This window comes from Nilaparvata lugens, chromosome 1 (assembly GCF_014356525.2).
Source record: "Nilaparvata lugens isolate BPH chromosome 1, ASM1435652v1, whole genome shotgun sequence".
Lineage (NCBI taxonomy): Eukaryota > Metazoa > Arthropoda > Insecta > Hemiptera > Delphacidae > Nilaparvata > Nilaparvata lugens.
The window spans coordinates 81,330,913-81,348,447 of NC_052504.1; the positions used below are offsets into that span (position 1 = coordinate 81,330,913).

The 17,535-nt window shown below is 34.7% G+C and overlaps 1 protein-coding gene across 1 annotated transcript; it reads left to right on the plus strand.

Moving 5' to 3' along the window:
• Window positions 1–494: 494 nt before the first annotated feature.
• LOC111048064 (H/ACA ribonucleoprotein complex non-core subunit NAF1-like) lies at window positions 495–17,405 on the plus strand. The gene is made up of 6 exons (XM_039444806.1): window positions 495–610; window positions 7,246–7,962; window positions 9,469–9,650; window positions 11,200–11,440; window positions 12,030–12,135; window positions 13,827–17,405. The coding sequence occupies exons 2-6, from the start codon at window positions 7,253–7,255 to the stop codon at window positions 14,568–14,570; spliced, it is 1,983 nt and encodes a 660-aa protein (XP_039300740.1). The 5' UTR covers window positions 495–610; window positions 7,246–7,252; the 3' UTR covers window positions 14,571–17,405.
• Window positions 17,406–17,535: the final 130 nt, after the last annotated feature.

The following is a 17,535-nucleotide window of genomic DNA, read 5'->3' on the forward strand; positions in this document are numbered from 1 at the left end:
TGTTTGACGATTCTTTCATCTTCTTACAACCTTCTTTCATCAAATCTTGCCGAAACGCAACAGAAGTTATCAGTTGGAGTGTGCGTTGTAAAATTTGACTGTCTTAAAATGTTTCCGATAAGCTACATACATTATCTCACAATTCTTAGGCGTGTGATCCCAGAAAAAGGTCAGTGTTTTTAAGTGAACTTCATTATTCTTACAACTAATAAAACTATCATGTTGATAAATGATAATTTACAGGTGAAATACATTTTTTAGTAATTGATTTCGTCCATTCTCAATACGAGCAATTTCCATGTTTGTTGTGCTTAGACAAAATACACTGAGTCGTAACCCATCCTATTATAGCGTTTATACTCATATTCTGTATATTTTTGTCAATATTTTTTATTCTCAAAATATTATCAAAACCTTTCCAAATTCAAAAATAGAATCAGCATTAATACGTGTGGTCATATATCAAGTTGGCTGTAATATTCCATCACGTGATTATCATCATCGTCGGCAAATTTCCCACACACACAAACACACACAAGATATCAAGGTAAAAACATCATGCTAAATTCATGTTGAAGATTGGATAACTTATAAATTCTGTGTTATACACGTGAGTTTCTTAATATTTTGTTATTTATTCAAATTCTTTAATATTCTTGTTAGATTAAATATCCTATTAGAAAATGTGTTGTCAAATTATTGAAATAATAAAATGATGTCCTATAAATGTTGCATGCAAAGGTGATGCTGACTTAACTAATGAAATGTTAAATCTGAAATTGTTTACTTTTTTTATTACATCTGCAAATTCTATAATGAATGCCTTCATTTTTTACAAAATTAATCAATAATTTTACTATCTTTTTGGTTGACAATTCAAATGAAGATTGTTTTTCTTGAGTTTTCCCTTCTTTAAATTATAGGCTATGGGATGGCATGACTTAATACTCAATACAATAAAATTACAAATTAATAATTATTCATTCTCAGATTATCAGCTTGATAATCTTCTTGTGTTGAGTATGAAATTAGAATAAATATTCTAAAAATGTTGAATAATTATATTTTTTTAGTATTTATGTGTCAGAACTAATATTAAGACTACCTATTGTAGGTTATAAACTAGGTATAATAGTTTCTTCGGTAAAAAATTTCTTCTTATACTTAGTATGTTGAACAAAGCCGACAATAAGCTTTATTAGTAATTCTTACAAATGAGCTTGCGCTCTAAACTATATTATATTGTCACGATAAAAATCATGTGTTTCATATTTAGTAGTCTCCATCCATGACCAGCATTTGTTTGATAGATTGCGTCATGAGAAATAAAACTTGATAACTAGACTGAGATCAAGATGGGAGGCCAGTAATAGATCTCAGAAAACATTTGATTGACTCTTCAACCAGGAAGTAGAGCCAGACTCACAAGCTTCTCACAAAGTGCCTTCTTGAAGATTTTTTCCTCCTGTTCACGGAAATACACCGGCATCATGTTGTGAATCTTAAGTGCACGGGCAGGGAAGCTATTATGAGATCGAGTCAGTCTGGCCTAAGGCAAATTGATGTCATTCCTCCTCCTTGTGTTGTGACTATGCACATGTCCTCTCTGCTGAAAGGTATGATGTCCTCTTCTCAACATTAACAGGGAACTGAAGAGATACTGGCTAAAGGCCGTCATAATCCTCAGCCTCCTAAAGATTGGCGCACAGTGCTCCAGCCGATGAGATGAGGTGATGATCCGGAGAACCTTCTTTTGCAGAAGCAAGATCCTTCTATAGCCTGCTGCATGACCCCAAAGCACTATGCCATAATTGATATGGCTGTGGAAGAGGCCATGGTATGCCGTAACCAGGTACTCCAAAGAAACATGACCCCTCATCTTACGCATCAAATAAGAGACTCTTGACAGTCTATTGCAGATCATGTCAACATGCTGCTCCCATGGCAAAGTGGCATCCATCATGAATCCGAGCAGCCTCACACCGCATTCCGAGATGGAAGGTTTGGAGGGTTCCGCCTCAGAGTGCAGAGTTGGTTTTGCGTCTTCCTCTCGTTCAATGCAAGTCTGTTCACCCGGAACCAATCACTGGAATCTCTAATAGTTGGGCAGACCTGTGTATCGCCACGTCGACATCCTCATCCCTGGCATCTAGGGTTGTGTCATCAGCAAATAGCAGAGCACTTCCATCCAGCTCGAGGTCATTAATGTAGATGAGGAAGAGGAGAGGTCCCAGGATCGATCCCTGAGGCACGCCACAGCACACATCACGAGCATCCGACACAGCACCGCCAATTGACACCACCTGTCTACGATTAGCCAGATAATCCTTTAGCAACCCAAGGGCCACACCCTGAACGCCATATCTGTCGAGTTTCTCTAACAATATACAATGAGAAACACAGTTAGGTCACACAGGGCTACTGCCACTGAGTGTTTATCCTCCATTGCTGTCAGCAAGGATTCAACCAAGCTACGAACAGCATCTGTGGTAAAACGTCCCCTTCGGAATCCAAACTGATGAGGCGAGAAGAGTGAGTTTTCCTCAAAATAGGCACTAAGTTGGGTGTACAAGACAGCTTCAAATATTTTGCCAAACACAGGGACAATTGAAACTCAGGGACATCAAACTCAGGGACATCTCTAGTTCATGCATTTACTAGAAAGATTGAAAATAGAACCGGCCAGGCGTAACATAGAAACGACTAAGGCGTTGCACACAGTTTGCTAGCGCTACCTGATCGTAGGTTCAGATCCTGCCAGTAGGTATGATCGTCTGACTCGATTGCCATTCCATTCTAAAAGTCATCTGCATTAATAAAGAATGTCATAGGTTAATTAATACCTTCATCCCTTAACGATTCACACTTTTTGGACGTATAGGATCGATGGCGTCGTAATGTTTAAACCACTACGGTACATGATAATTATCAGAATTGCCGTGTATGGGATCCAACCCAGGTTTCAAACCACAAAACTCAATGTAATAGGTCCAATTTTGAATATATTTTCCATTTCCTAAGGGACGACTGATGTTGCCGCGCTGTATCAACTTCCATAGTCGACATAATTATAGACAACAATAAAAGACTTCATCCGTTAATATAGTCGTCACTTAGGAGTTAGATATCAGGACGTCAACCAGATCAGAAACCCCTCAACTCTAAAGTAGGCTCCATAGACTGGGGATATCAAATACAAATTCAATTTTAATTTATTTTTGATGCATTGATACAATGTATAGAAAAGTCAAAAGTATAATAAAATTCCATATAAACTATGAGAACAATACATAAAATATGAGAACAACATAATAAAATATCGTATATTTATAGAATTCAATTTAAATCACATATCCAACAATAATGTATTCCTGTTATAAGGACATTTTTCAACAAGATAAGTTATTATATTCCTTTTAAAACATTCAGAAAATGCATCGTCAATCTTAAGACTATTTGGAAAGTAATTATAAAGTCTTGTACCAAACTCAATAAAACAGTTCAATGAACATTCCAGTGCATATATATAGCATAAATTGCCTAAATGTTATAACGCTTGAAAATTGTTTTGCAATAAGACAGACTAGAAAAACCTGCAATAATTTTAACGGCTCGTTTTTACAAAACAAACAGTTTTGTATCATTTTCCCCAGGCATTAATACCATAAGCTAAAAATGACTATGCACATGAGCAAAATAAACAGTTTTTAACACAACACATAAGAGTTTACAATAAATTTCAAACGATTATGTAGAAATATACCTCTTGACAGCCCGCCATGCAACAAATTTATGTGTAACTCCCACTTAAGATTATTTTGAATAACTATGCCTAAAAATGTTGAAATATTTTGTATTGGAATTGAAACAAAACTCCAACATCTGAATTTATTCTTTGTTGAGACAAAGTGAGTTTGCTGCTGTCCAGTTATCAATTAATACATTTACAAAACTATGAAAATCACTAAACACATTAATAGGCCTACTTTAATTTGTACTACCAGATCATCCGCAAACATAAAAGGCTTTACAAAATTGGTACTTACGGCAGCAGGGAGATCGTTGACGTAAATAATGAACAGAAGGGGGCCCAAAGTAGATCCTTGGGGGACATTTTGCTTTCAAGAAATCAGAATAGCGATTTTTGTAAAAGATAAACTGATACCTTTCACTCAAGTAAGATGACAGACTAAAATAGCAGCATTGTCAAAACCATAAAAAGTAAGTTTCTTGATTAATATTTCATGAGATATTGTATCAAATGCCTTAGACTTATCAATAAAAACCACCTATGACCATCATCAACAGAAAAAATGTAGCTCTTTATAAATTCAGAGACAGTAAGGCATTTAGGAAATATTCCAATATTAATATAATGATTAAACAGATAACGAAGCACTTTAAAAATATAAGGAGAGGCAAGTTTTACAATAAAAGAGTTAAAATTATAAACATCAAGGCAGGTACTATTCTTTAAAGACAATGGTTTTATGAACTTTTTCAACACTTGTATGGCTAAAAGTAAAAGAAGTAGTTATAGCATTACGTACAGAGTTTCTCAATTTATCAAGATTGTAGGATACAGAATGACCAGCAACTGGAACACTTTGCAATATTTGCTTTACATATATTCATTAACTATGAAATTTTACTATTGTACCAGTTTATATAAGTAGAAGAATTGGTTCTATTTGCTACACACTTAACAGGAAAAACCATGTCCACAATATTCAAGAATTCATCGTGAAAATGAGAAAATTTGTCCTCTTGAAGAATTAACAGAATAAATGTCTAACCAATTAACTGCTGACAACAAATTAACAAAATTGAAAACACATGAATTGTAGAGTGGTCTGATAATTCTGAAACCAGGGTCATCAGAAGCATTGGAAATTTGAGAACACAAATCCAAAGAACACTTGAAACAATGGCAAAATGGTCAGAAACCGACATTGATTCATCAGTAGCAGCAAGTATTCTCTGCCTGTGGATAGAAGTTGCCACATGACCCTTCTCCATGCAAGGAGGAGGCTGGTCTGGTAACTTCATTTATCACTAACTTAAGAGTAACACTAATTAATTTTTTTTGAAAAACCATCTTACCATTAAACTAGAATTTATCAACATGTCAATATTAAAATCACCACAAAGTATCACAGATGTATTGGATTTGTTTCTATTATTAAGCCTATCAAGAACGTGGAAAATAATTTCAATGGAAGACACAACATTTCTAGTCTCAGGAACTCTGTACACTTCAATACAAATAACGTTGAATTTATCAATTAGAACTGCTGAGATCTCGCATACACGCTTTACTGATAGATCAATTAAATAGTCAACTTCTTGACCAATCAGACCATTTTTCAAAAAAATAGCAGAACCACCTCGATCACCAGAAGCTCTACAATAAGAACTGACACAGGTGTAGCCCATGACTGTAGTCTCAGCAAGTTCAGGCACACTCAGCCAGTGCTCACTCAAGCAAATTATGTCAACATCAATAATTTCAAGTTTAGACAATGCAGTTCATCCAAACTACTGATCAGTCCCTGAGTGTTCCAGTGAACAATCACCAAACCAGAAAGAGTCTCAAGAGAAATATTGATGTTAGAAGCTAAATATTTCTTACTTTTAGTTTGGCCTTCAAGTGTAAATTATTGTTGTTACCATTAAGCTTTTTTTTGAAGTACTGAGCAACGTAGGTATTTTTTGGCAAAAAGTCTGCCTTGCACACAGTATCAAATTTACTATCTGGAACGCCAATCTTAAACGATATGTAAGAGTAAGGATGATTCGAAACAAATTTCTCAACTGTGAAATCAATATTTTGACTTTTCAAAAATTCTGATAAATTTTCGGAAGTTGTATCAGGTGCAAATCTTGATAGAAAAAGGAAATTTTGCAATCCATAATTGATAGATTTACCACATCAATCATACTTCCAATAATAAAATTTTTATTCTTACTAATATTAGCATTACCAGGCATCTTGAGAGTGATAGACGAAGATTGTTCGTTAACTTTGGGAGTTGCTTTACTAGGTTTTCGTCCTTTTTTCTTAACCGCTGCAGCCCCGTTTCATCCATTAGATTCACTAGCATCATTTCCTACTGAATCGTTAAAAGTGTTCAAGGGTGGAAAAGATGAGGAATAGATTTTATTATTATCCCTAGCATCACTCGACAATAATTGTTTTTGATTTTGCGAGTTGGACCTCAATAGCTCAATAGCTTTAGTCGAACTCTAAGAAGTCTTGTCAACCAAATCAATATTAACTATCGATCTTTTTCGCCCCGACGATCGGGCGATGTCACCACCAGCATTAGAATCGACAGTCAGGCTCACGTTTGATTTTGAACTCGAACAGTCCTTGTCATGATCAACAAGTCCGTTACTGGAGTCATTATTAAAGTCAAATTGGGTTGACTTACCATTTATTTTAATTAATAAAGCCAAAATAGAATCCAACTTTTCATTCACTCTAACATTTTCCTGTTCTATTAAACTCAATTTTTCGTAGACTTGGCTCAATTTACAATCAAAGTCTATTAGACTACTCATATTAATCTCTCACGAAGTTTTTTTAATCTCAAATTGCATGGTGGACAAAACCCCATCTAGTACGATCTCCCAGTTCATCAATCTTCGAAAGATCACTTGAAGAAATATTAGCACATTTCGAGTGAAACCACATGTCACAGAAAAAATCACACATGATTGCCTCATCATTAGAATTAATATATTTATTAGGCTTGTCACACACCGATTAGTCAAGACAAGACTCGTCACGTTTAGTCACAATTCTTCACATTGCTGCTTATGACGCAACACACACTGATTAGTCATTGCAATTAGACATGAATTCATAAGCAACTATGTGAAGTATTGTGACTAAACGTGACTAGTCTTTTCTTGACTAATCCGTGTGTGACCAGCCTTACAGTGACCACATAGAGACTTGTTAACAGCGTCTGCAGCAATCTTGATACTTGATCAAAAGGCGATAATTATAGAGAGAACCATAAACTGTAATTCTGGCACTTGAAGTTGATTTATTTAATGTTAAATTTATGTTGACCCAATCTCTACAATTTGTGATTACTCGTCTAAACGAGAGCTTCTTTTATTTTAGTATTTTCCTCTTAAAATTAAGTTATGTTCTAGCACTAAGTGGTCTTAAAATATAGGCCTATCATTAAGAATACAGTATTGTTAATATACTTTGATTCTTGTCTTTTTCAGGTTAAACATGGAAACTCTCAAAGAACATTGTTCTGGAGACACCCAACAAACAGGGTTGCAACTCGAAACTGAATCTCAAGCTCTGGGTAAAAATGATCCGGGAAAAGTGAATAGTGTTTGCTCTGAAACTGGTCATGATTCGACTTTAATCCAAACAAGTTCAGAAACGATTGCAAACAATGTTGAACATCAATCAGATCTTCTGAATGGCCTATCAAGCTCTCAAGAAGAACAGTTGGGTACTGGCGATGAGAACTTCTATGAACCTAACAATGCCGTGGTTGCTATGGAGGTCGAAATTGAAAGCAGCTCAATCACTAGTGATCAGACTTGCAGCTTGACAGAATCGCGGCCCGATGAGAAGATGGCAACGTCCAGCGGAGCCAATGATGGCGCGACTGTTTGTGAAGCAACTATTGAAGAAAATAGTGCCTTAAAAGTTATTGATGGTGAAGGAGCAGGCTCAAGCTCGAACACGGAGGCAGCCGGAGGCCAACCAAATTCGTTTGTGTTATGCAACTCAAATGCTCTGAATGCATTGTGGGGCTACGGCGCTCTGATATCCAGTGATGAGAGTGGCGACGAGGATGAGCCAACTACTATTGCAGCTGCGGGAAACACTTTTGCTCCTAGGAAGCCTGTTGTGGATCTCGATTCAGACTTCGGTTCCAGTGTGTCCAGTTCATCATCACTGGTTTTCACTGATGATAGTGGAAGGTGAGTAAACATATATTTCTTCAATTTAATTTTTCATTATAGTTTAGTATACCTTATACTTTCTTTATTCTTTTTTACAATGAAACACAGATCGGGAGAAAAAAACTAAGAATACTTTTTACTATTTCTCTCCCAAATGTAGGTAACATTAAAAGTCCAAAATGAGGTTATGTCTTCTAGATATCCACAAAATTTTCAGCCCAAAAATATTTATACAAACCATTCTTTTGAATTTAGATGTTCCAAATACCAGAATAATAATAATTCATAACACTCAGTTATTTTTAAAATAGAGAATATTCACTTATTAGAGAAATTTTTAAACACGAACCGAAAAACAAACTTACTACTAAAAGTAGGCTACTTACTTAGTTAACTAGCTCATGATTTCTAATTTGTTTGATAATTTATTCTTAGAAGAATTTTAATTTTTAGAATTATTGTTTGAACCAAGCTTTTTTCAATCCCCTTCCATTCCCCCACCACACCCACACCTCCCACTTTATTCCACATAACCTAAAATACCAAACGTACAAAACCTCAGTATCTAGCTACTCCTTATACGCGATGAATCGCCATGAAAGCTACGCCATGAATCGCGTCCGACAAGCAACAAAATCGTGAGTACTGTTGTAAAAGTGTAAGCGAACAACACAATTTATTACAATATTATTGAAAGTTTATTTCTCTAGGAATGTCGTAGTTCAAAAATAAAATCATCATAAGCTGGATTACAACACGACAGTGAACAGTAGTAAAAAAGTCAACTTTTTATGATTCCCATAAGCTCCAATGGTATTACTCTTTCTTAAAAATGTATAAATTCAGGGCTACTTATTTTTATTACAAAATAGAATTTTATAGCACCTTTTTTGAAATTATTAAAATAATAGATTAAAAATACAAATTATAACAACTAGCTTCAGTGATCCACATCATCTCCAGGTTTTAAAAATAAATTTATTTTCAAATTATAAATTTATAAGAAGTCGATTTTCTTTCTTACCGAACACTTTAAAACCGGACAGTTTAAGTAAAACCGACCTGAAATGTGTTACGCAGCGCATACTCAGATTAGATTGAATGACAGCTTTTGACTAGAGACGAAACTTTGGCAGACAGCTTCAGGCATGAAAATACTGATCGATTGTATTTTATGTCTTGCCTTGTTCGATGTAATGTTACTCCACATCTGTCTATTCCAAACTCTTCACATCAGATACTGTTAGTCGAAATATCTTGTGTTTTGCTCTGTTTGATGACTTTCCCGAAAAAAACTGAAACATCAACTTAGCTGCGACAATTCAAGATTTTTCATATCATTTTAGTATCTAATCATTACCCCAAGTATATTCGTCTATGATAGCATTTATTACTCACCAGTTGATAACTTAGGCCTTTTAAGAAATACAGTAGATGATTCATAACATTAGATATGCATTATTCAAATGCTGAGACATTTCTTTCCTAGTATTTTTCTAATATGACTGTATTACGATTTTGCAGCGATGATGAGCAAGCAGCCTCTGGTGAAAAGAATACGCCCAACGCTCGTCCAAAGAAGCCTCCGATGACTGATGGAGAACTCGCTTTGGAAGATTTGCCCCCCATTGAAGATTTGCAAATAACCATGCCTCAAGAAGATTGTACCAAAGTCGGAGAAGTACTGCACATTGTGGATAAACTAGGTAAGCATAACCACTCACTTTCATTAAAACTTTTCTATTTCAATCCTTGATCTCTTGTTGGTTGATACTAAACTTATTTCAAGGAAACGTATTTTTCTGTTTGATTTCAGTCTATAACTCGTTTTTATAATTAGATTATCGTTAAAATTGCTTGATTTATTAGAGGAATTACAAGGGATATTCATGAGTTTATCATTTGATGAAATTTATTCATTTAAAAATACTTTCAAAGGCTTGAAGAAACTCCATGAAAATAACTATTATGAACATGGATTTGCTTTTATTTGTTGAAAAAATACTGACGGCTGAAGAGATTTGTAATGTCAGCGCTATGGAAGCGATTGGTTCGTAGTTGCGCTGATGAGCTATCGATAAAATAAGTCAAGCTCTATGCGCTTTCCACTCCCATTTTAAGGGTGACCACTTTGAGAGCCGAACTCCTCTAAATACCATTTATAAGTTTGAAAATCGCTTCCCGGTGGCTCGGAACCCACCAAAAGCTGTAGGTATACTCATCTCTCGCCATCATCCGGCTCATTATCCATGCACAAGCCTAGAGCTCATATGAACACCATCCTCAGCAAAAAAAACTGTATTTGTAGAGTGTAAAACCGGGACCTGAGACTTCTTAAATATTACCTCTTGTATTGTAGGTAGTAATACATGTAGCATGAGGCTGCAAGTGAACCGTGAGTGAGCTCGTACACCTGAGCAACAAGCAACATGTTAAATCAGTGCACGGCCACTCTAGCATTGTTATCATAACATTTTGTAAGAAGAGTCGGTTGACTCAATAAAAAACTAGAAAACTACATGTGTTCTCCATAACTTGATGAAAATCAAAGGAAATTTTACTATTACCTTTTTGATGGAAATACTACTGCTTTTGGAGAAAAAGAAATCCACCTTCTCATGATCAATTGAAATATCTCAACATGACAATTAGTTCAACTGTATAATCAATATAGTTAGAAAAATAATTCCCACAAAACACTTTCCTCGCCTGCCTGACTACATTATTATTTGTAGTGAATACAATTACATTTTGTTCTTCAACACAAATTGAACAAATTTGGTGTTAAATTATTGTTTATCGGACATTTTCGTTTGCCTGACAACAATTCGATCGATGATTGAGAAAATTTTTGAAATTCATTTTTCAGTAGAGAAAAGATATTTTTTAATAGAGAGAGAGAGGTGGAGAAAATACCAAGGAGGCATTCGAGCCTTGACTGGGAACTATCGTGTTTGTATTCAAAAGCTAATACTTCCCGGTCTCTTGTCGGTAATAATATACTGTTTCGTCTGCACCAAGATGTGATTGTATTTTAGAAACAACTATCAATTTATTTATCCTTTTTATGTTGCAACTGCCCTTAACTTGACTTACTTCAATATTCAGTATTTTGTTGAAATTAGAATATTGTATTTATAAATGATATGTATTGAGTATTTTATTGAGAAAAATTGAACAGTAATATGAGTTCCTGTTGTGCATTATATGCATTATATAGGGACATAATAATATATTGGTAATTTATTGTTTCAGTTATTGTTCAGGGCATTAAGAATATGCCTCCGCTAGATTTGGAATCAGCTCTGTTCCTGTCGTGGGACCGACCTCTTGGCCTCATATTTGATGTGTTTGGTCCGGTCTGCGAGCCATCCTATTGCGTCAGATTCAATTCCAACGAGGAAATCAAGAAGAAAAACATAACCCCAGGCATGCCTGTCTATTTTGGACCAAAATCTCAATACACCAACTACGTCTTCATGCAGCATTTGTTGAAGTAAGTTGTACTTTTCCCAGTTATTGCATAATATTTAGTCAACATTTATCATATTCATACCTCCTTAAAATTGTATGAAATCAATCAAAATATTTTTTTAGAGAAATTATTCTTTCTTCAACTAACTGTTTATTTACGTGTACGTACTATCCAGCTTGTTCAAATAATGGAAACCCGCCTTATTTAAGTCCAATAGCTCCAAGTATGAGAAGTAAATATGGATGACTGGTTCGGAATAATAGTCAAAAGCAGCACGGCGTGACTCATCCCATAAGAAATCCACTTCTGTATATTTTCTTTCTGGTTATGTATGCTTAATTTAGTGCTTTGGGTATTTCAGTTAAAATCCGAGTGATAACGGAGCTTGAAGGTTGTTTCCGATTAACGTTCCTAATTAAAACGTTGAAAAAAGGAAATTAAACCTGCTTTTAGACGATTGCCAAACTCTGTTTTGTATTATGTATATATAATTCCAATTAATCATCGAGTTTCAATGATGATTGATTTACATAATGAGTAATCAATGACATTTCATTGTAACTCAGCTGTAACATGTTGATCGGAAAATTGAAATGTTGAAATGTTTCAGTTCGAAAGGAAGCGATGCGTCTTGGACTGGCAATAATGAACCTCCTCTGGAGCAGCTGGACTTTTCTGATGATGAAGCTGAAAGAGCCGCCAAAAAAGCAATCAAGGTAGACTTTCACAAATATATTAATTTAAATAGATACTGCATTTCATATAATTCTGTGGTTGACAGGCAGATAAACTGATTCGCGTATCTCCACACTCGGTTGTCAGTCTCAGCATAATAGGCTAGATGTTTCAATATTTGAATCTAACAAATTCACTTGATTGAACAAGAAAAATTGAATATTGTTAATTCTATTAGATCGTATGGCGAAACGTATCCCCCAAAAGTGCGCTTATTCCGAATATTTATCTCAAATAATATATTAAATAGTTATTGGATGAGAACAAAATATACAGTATTAAGGAAATTAAAACAGACAATAGCCCAGATCTATTCTGTCTCATGATTGGTGGACGTTATCAACCTATTCTAACTAGTTTCAACCATATTTTTACTTTGAATTACAAAAAAAAAACAAGTTTATCGCCTTCTCTCCCAATGAAAATGGACAACCAAACTCAAATCTAAAACTGAAATTGCACAGTACTGAAAGTCATGAAAATTTCAACTGCATATGTCCAGAAATAGAATAAGTAAAATCAATAAAATACCTTGGTGTTATGTTGGACGATCATTTAAAATGGACTACACATACACTATATATCTCTGTAATAAATTGAAGTATCTGATTCACACTTTATAGAATTAGCCAGTTAGCAAACCGTGCCATTATTAAAAATATCTAGCATATGCACATGTCCTTTCCACCTACTGTTTGGAGGTATGGGGTGGTGCATATGATACTCATTTGAAGAAAGTTTTCACTCTACAGAAATTTTTGATCCGAGCAGCTTTGGGTAAACCTCGGATTTATACCAGTAGAGCCATTTTTCAAGAAATGAACGTCTTAACGATCAGACAACAATATATTAAAAACTTGATCCTATCTATTAATAAAGCCAAACACTCACCACAACCCCGTGCACTCAGCTACAATACTCGACCACTAACTACAAATCAATTAATTAATAATACGATTTTCCAGACTCTCAGTAAGCAGAAGGCAATTTGATCACAACTGCAATATTCTCATAGATAAAATTCCTAGAAATTTGTTAACACATAAAATAAATAGAAACGTTATTACACTAATCGATGACTGAGTGAAATCCGTAATTTTTTTACTTTCACATCTATGGTCTAGTGTTTTGAAAATAAAGATGAAAGCTTCATATTAAATGTTGCAAAATGTATGAACATAATTGTTTATTTTTCTGAATATATTACTGTATTATTATTATTTTTTCGAATCTCAACTCATTGATAGCGAACAGACTAATGGTTGAAATTAAACATTATAAATTAAACGTTATATAAATTAACATTTCCTCAATTTTTATGTATGTATTTTAGTTAAGTGCAATAGCATATACTTATTTATTTTTTTAAAGCTTTTTTCCTTTTTGGCAAATAAATTATTCATTATTCATTCATTGTTCCATTAATGAATTGTAACGGCTCACTACGCAAGTGCCATAATTTTCTTTATTAACCATATGAAAGTATTGAACTCTTGTAAGGATCTTGAGACTTTAGTGAGCGACTTTGGTGTATTTTATGTGATTCAACTTAGTTAGATTTTTGTACCGATTTATGTTATTTAGTTCTGACAGATTTTTTAAATGTTATTCTGAATTGCACAGATGTATATAATTGATGCATGCTACTAACTATGTGAATGTTCGTTTGCAGGCAATCAACAAAGAAATTAAACCGGATCCGGATGAGCCGCAGCGAAAGAAGCACGTGGCCTACGAAGAGCGCATGAACGCCATGAATCTGTACATGACGCGAGTGAGTGAACTGAAGAGTGAAGCGCAACAGCGCAGGCGCAGACCTCAGCGCAACCCGGGACGACTGTTACATTCGCCCGTGCTCTCAGCTCCAGTCACTGTCCCCACCTTCCATCAGCAGCCGCCTCCCTATCGCGCTGCCGCCCCCAACGCCTCAATGCCGCCTCCTTTTGCGGGGCCAATGATCCCATTCACTATGCCGCCTCCGCCGCCCACCGCTCTGCCAAAGCCTTCCATGTTCGTCGACACCAGTCGCCCTCCGCCAACTTCTCCTCACATGGCTTTCCCGCCGCCCAACATGAGTCTGCCGCCCCCAACCACACACTTTTGCAACATGAGTGTGCCGCCCCCGACAGCCGTTGCCAATAGCCGCCTCTTTCGGGCCAACAACTCGGTCAACCTCAACTCGCTGTTCCCCGATCTGTTCGTTCCTCCTCCCCCCTCAATTGCCAACACCCCCTTCCCCGCGCCACCCCCCACCTTCGGCCCACACAAAGATGGCGGCGCTCCTGTCGCCAACGTCAATCGACTGCCCCCCACCACTGCCCCCCACTTCATCCCTTCCACATTCCACTCCACCCACCATCCTCCGCCCACTTCACCCAATCAGCCCGCCTACAGCATATACAGAAGATTTAATTAGCCTACCTGTAATCCAATTCATTTTCTCAATCTTTCTTCCAGCATTTCAATTAACTAATAATATCTGTATTTTTACAATTATACCATTAATATTCAGTTCAGCTGTGCAATTATTTTTTTATAGTTAGTATCAACTAACAATTTATTTTTCATTTTATTTATTCAAATATCAACTTCAGTTGATAAAAGTTCATTGAACACACATTCAACACCTCAGTACCAACCTAATAATTCAATTGAACACACCTTCAGTGTCATCAAAACGTTATATCAACTTTTTATGATGAAAGTGATTGAGATGAATATTTGAAGCTATTATTCTAAGTATCGAATCTCTTATGAATTTAATTCCCACATTATATTCTCAGGTACTTATCCAGTTCAAATAACTGAGCAAAAAATACTGCTAAAACCGATAAGCAGACCGTAGCAAAGACTGGGATGCATCTCTCCCTGCTGCTCAAAGAGCCAGGAGAGTAGCATTCTCTTATAAGTAGCAGCACTAAATCTGTTGAACTCTGAGAACTGAGCAACACAAACGGTGTGCGCGATATACTTAGGGAAACGAGAAGAGGCCAGAGTCTATAATCTTGGCATTCATATGTTGTTGATGCTGGAGGAGCGAGTGAAATGATCATGATTTGATACATAAATTATGTGACTTTCATGTTTCTTGTGTATGTGCACTAGTGAGGTTGGTAAATAGATGTCTATATTAAGCAAGCTTCTTTATAAAAAGAACAGCAATTGAACAGGTATACAGTAGCGAGTAATTGCATTTTAAATATGGATTCGAGTTGAGTAGAGAGGTTTCCTTGGAGCGAATTCGATCAGTTAGGTGTTCTGAAATATTTAGAAAAATTGTTCAATGCGCCGGTTCTCAGAGTAAAGTTTTATTGTCATTCAACAGGTTGAAGATTTTTTTATTTGAGAGGAGAGGTTTAAGAAAGTACTATTGATTGAAGTGCGTTGTGATTTCATGGCGCAGAAAAAGCTTTGGTTGCATATAAAAAATATTTGGTTGCATAAATATTTCAAATGAGTCATTCCAAGATTTTTCAACTTCTTATTAAATTGAGAACCAGAAGTTATATTCTCAGTATACTTTGAGTATTTTATATTATTTCGTTATTCATTAACCAATGACATATATTTTGTTCGTTTTGTTGCACGTATTATTTTTTGGCACTTTTATTACTGTTTCGTATTATCTATTAAAACTTGTCTATGTTATTCCAGAACATTTATAATCTCTTAGTTGTAAGTTTTGGTGCAAGTTTTGTTTTTGACTGTGAATTGTGTTGGCTGTATGGATTGTTGAGCAATGTCTGATATCTGAGTAGAATTGGAACAAACGAACTGCATTCACCTGAGTATTGAATCTCTTTTCTCATACGATGATAATATGATTTATGTGATTCTAGGAATGATAATTTTAGTAGAACTCCAATTAACCGAATTAATTGGGACCGGACCCCATTCGGTCAAATATCAAATATTCGGTAGATTGGATTAAAAAAAAAACGGGAAATTTAGAAAAAAACATTAACCTATTATTATTTACGTTGATAATTATAACCGCTTAAATACTTTACTGTATGAACTTTGATATAAGTGTTAATGCTTATTGAACATCACTGAATTTTCACGTACTTTTTCGCCATTCGGATTATCGGCGATTCGCAGTTCTGATAACTGGAGTTCTACTGAACTACACGGTAATCTACACAAGTTATGATTATTATAATCATCTTTCACGTTATCACTTTAGGTTGGTACACAGCAAAAAATATCAGAAATGAATTATTATCATCTGTGTCATGAATGAAAAAAAGTTTTTAGAAAGTCTCAAATTTCATTGAATATTCGTTACATAATCAGATCTTCAAAACTAAAGTGTTCAATTTTTAATGGAATAATATTTTGTTTACCCATTTTTAATAAAAATTATTCCAACGACCAAAACCTCCATTAACACTCACATTTTGTCAGATGATCGTAGTTTATTCTACAATTTCGAAAGTTCTATTCAACGGCTAGTAGCACAGTAGTCAAAATTTCAATGAAATCTATTTTTTGTAAAAATTATAATTTTGTATTCCATGTTCAATAATCTTACACAGTAATTTATTATCATAAAACTCTTGAAATTATATATTCTATTCAATCTACTCCTTATGATATTTGGAAATAAAATGTATTGCAATAGTGGTATAAGAAACATTCATATAATCTCATAACTCTGACAATAATAAATTTAATATTCAATTATCTCGTGATGTGTCCAGTTTTATATGTTATGCAATAATCTACTACGATATATTATTTTAAAGCAATTAATATTTTCCATCAATTATTATTGCAATATTACTGGTAGATTCTGATGATTCTGTCATCATATCAAGAAACTTGAGTAGGAAAATCGTAGGTAATACTCAAAACTATTACAAAAAATGTGTTTGTGAACAATTATTATTATGAAAAACTTAATCTGTAATATTTCTATATTATGATGTACAAGACTGTTCAAAATCAACTGAACGATTTTCTGGGCTAGGAGGCCCAATTTACAGTATGATTTCAAATTATTTGATTTAGAAAAACTTACTACTATATAATTTAATACTTGTATTTTATTTTCTTTCAATCTTTACAGAATGATGATTTTGAATTTTTCTGTCTGTCTTATTTTCATTCTATTCTCATTAGAAGTTACCAACTCTAGGAATAGATATTATTCCATTAGTACAAATAAGGTATCGTGTTTATTTGAATTTATGTTCTATTGTAAAAATGAAAGTTACTTGTAATAATAAAGCATTTATTGTCAAGTGAAGTTGAAGATTATCATACTTGATAGTACTTGACCTCTTCCTTTCTTTCTATTCCTTCATTCAGGTTTGGATGTGAGTAATCATATTTTTTATGATCAATATTACTTATTCTTGCCCTATTACCATAGGTAA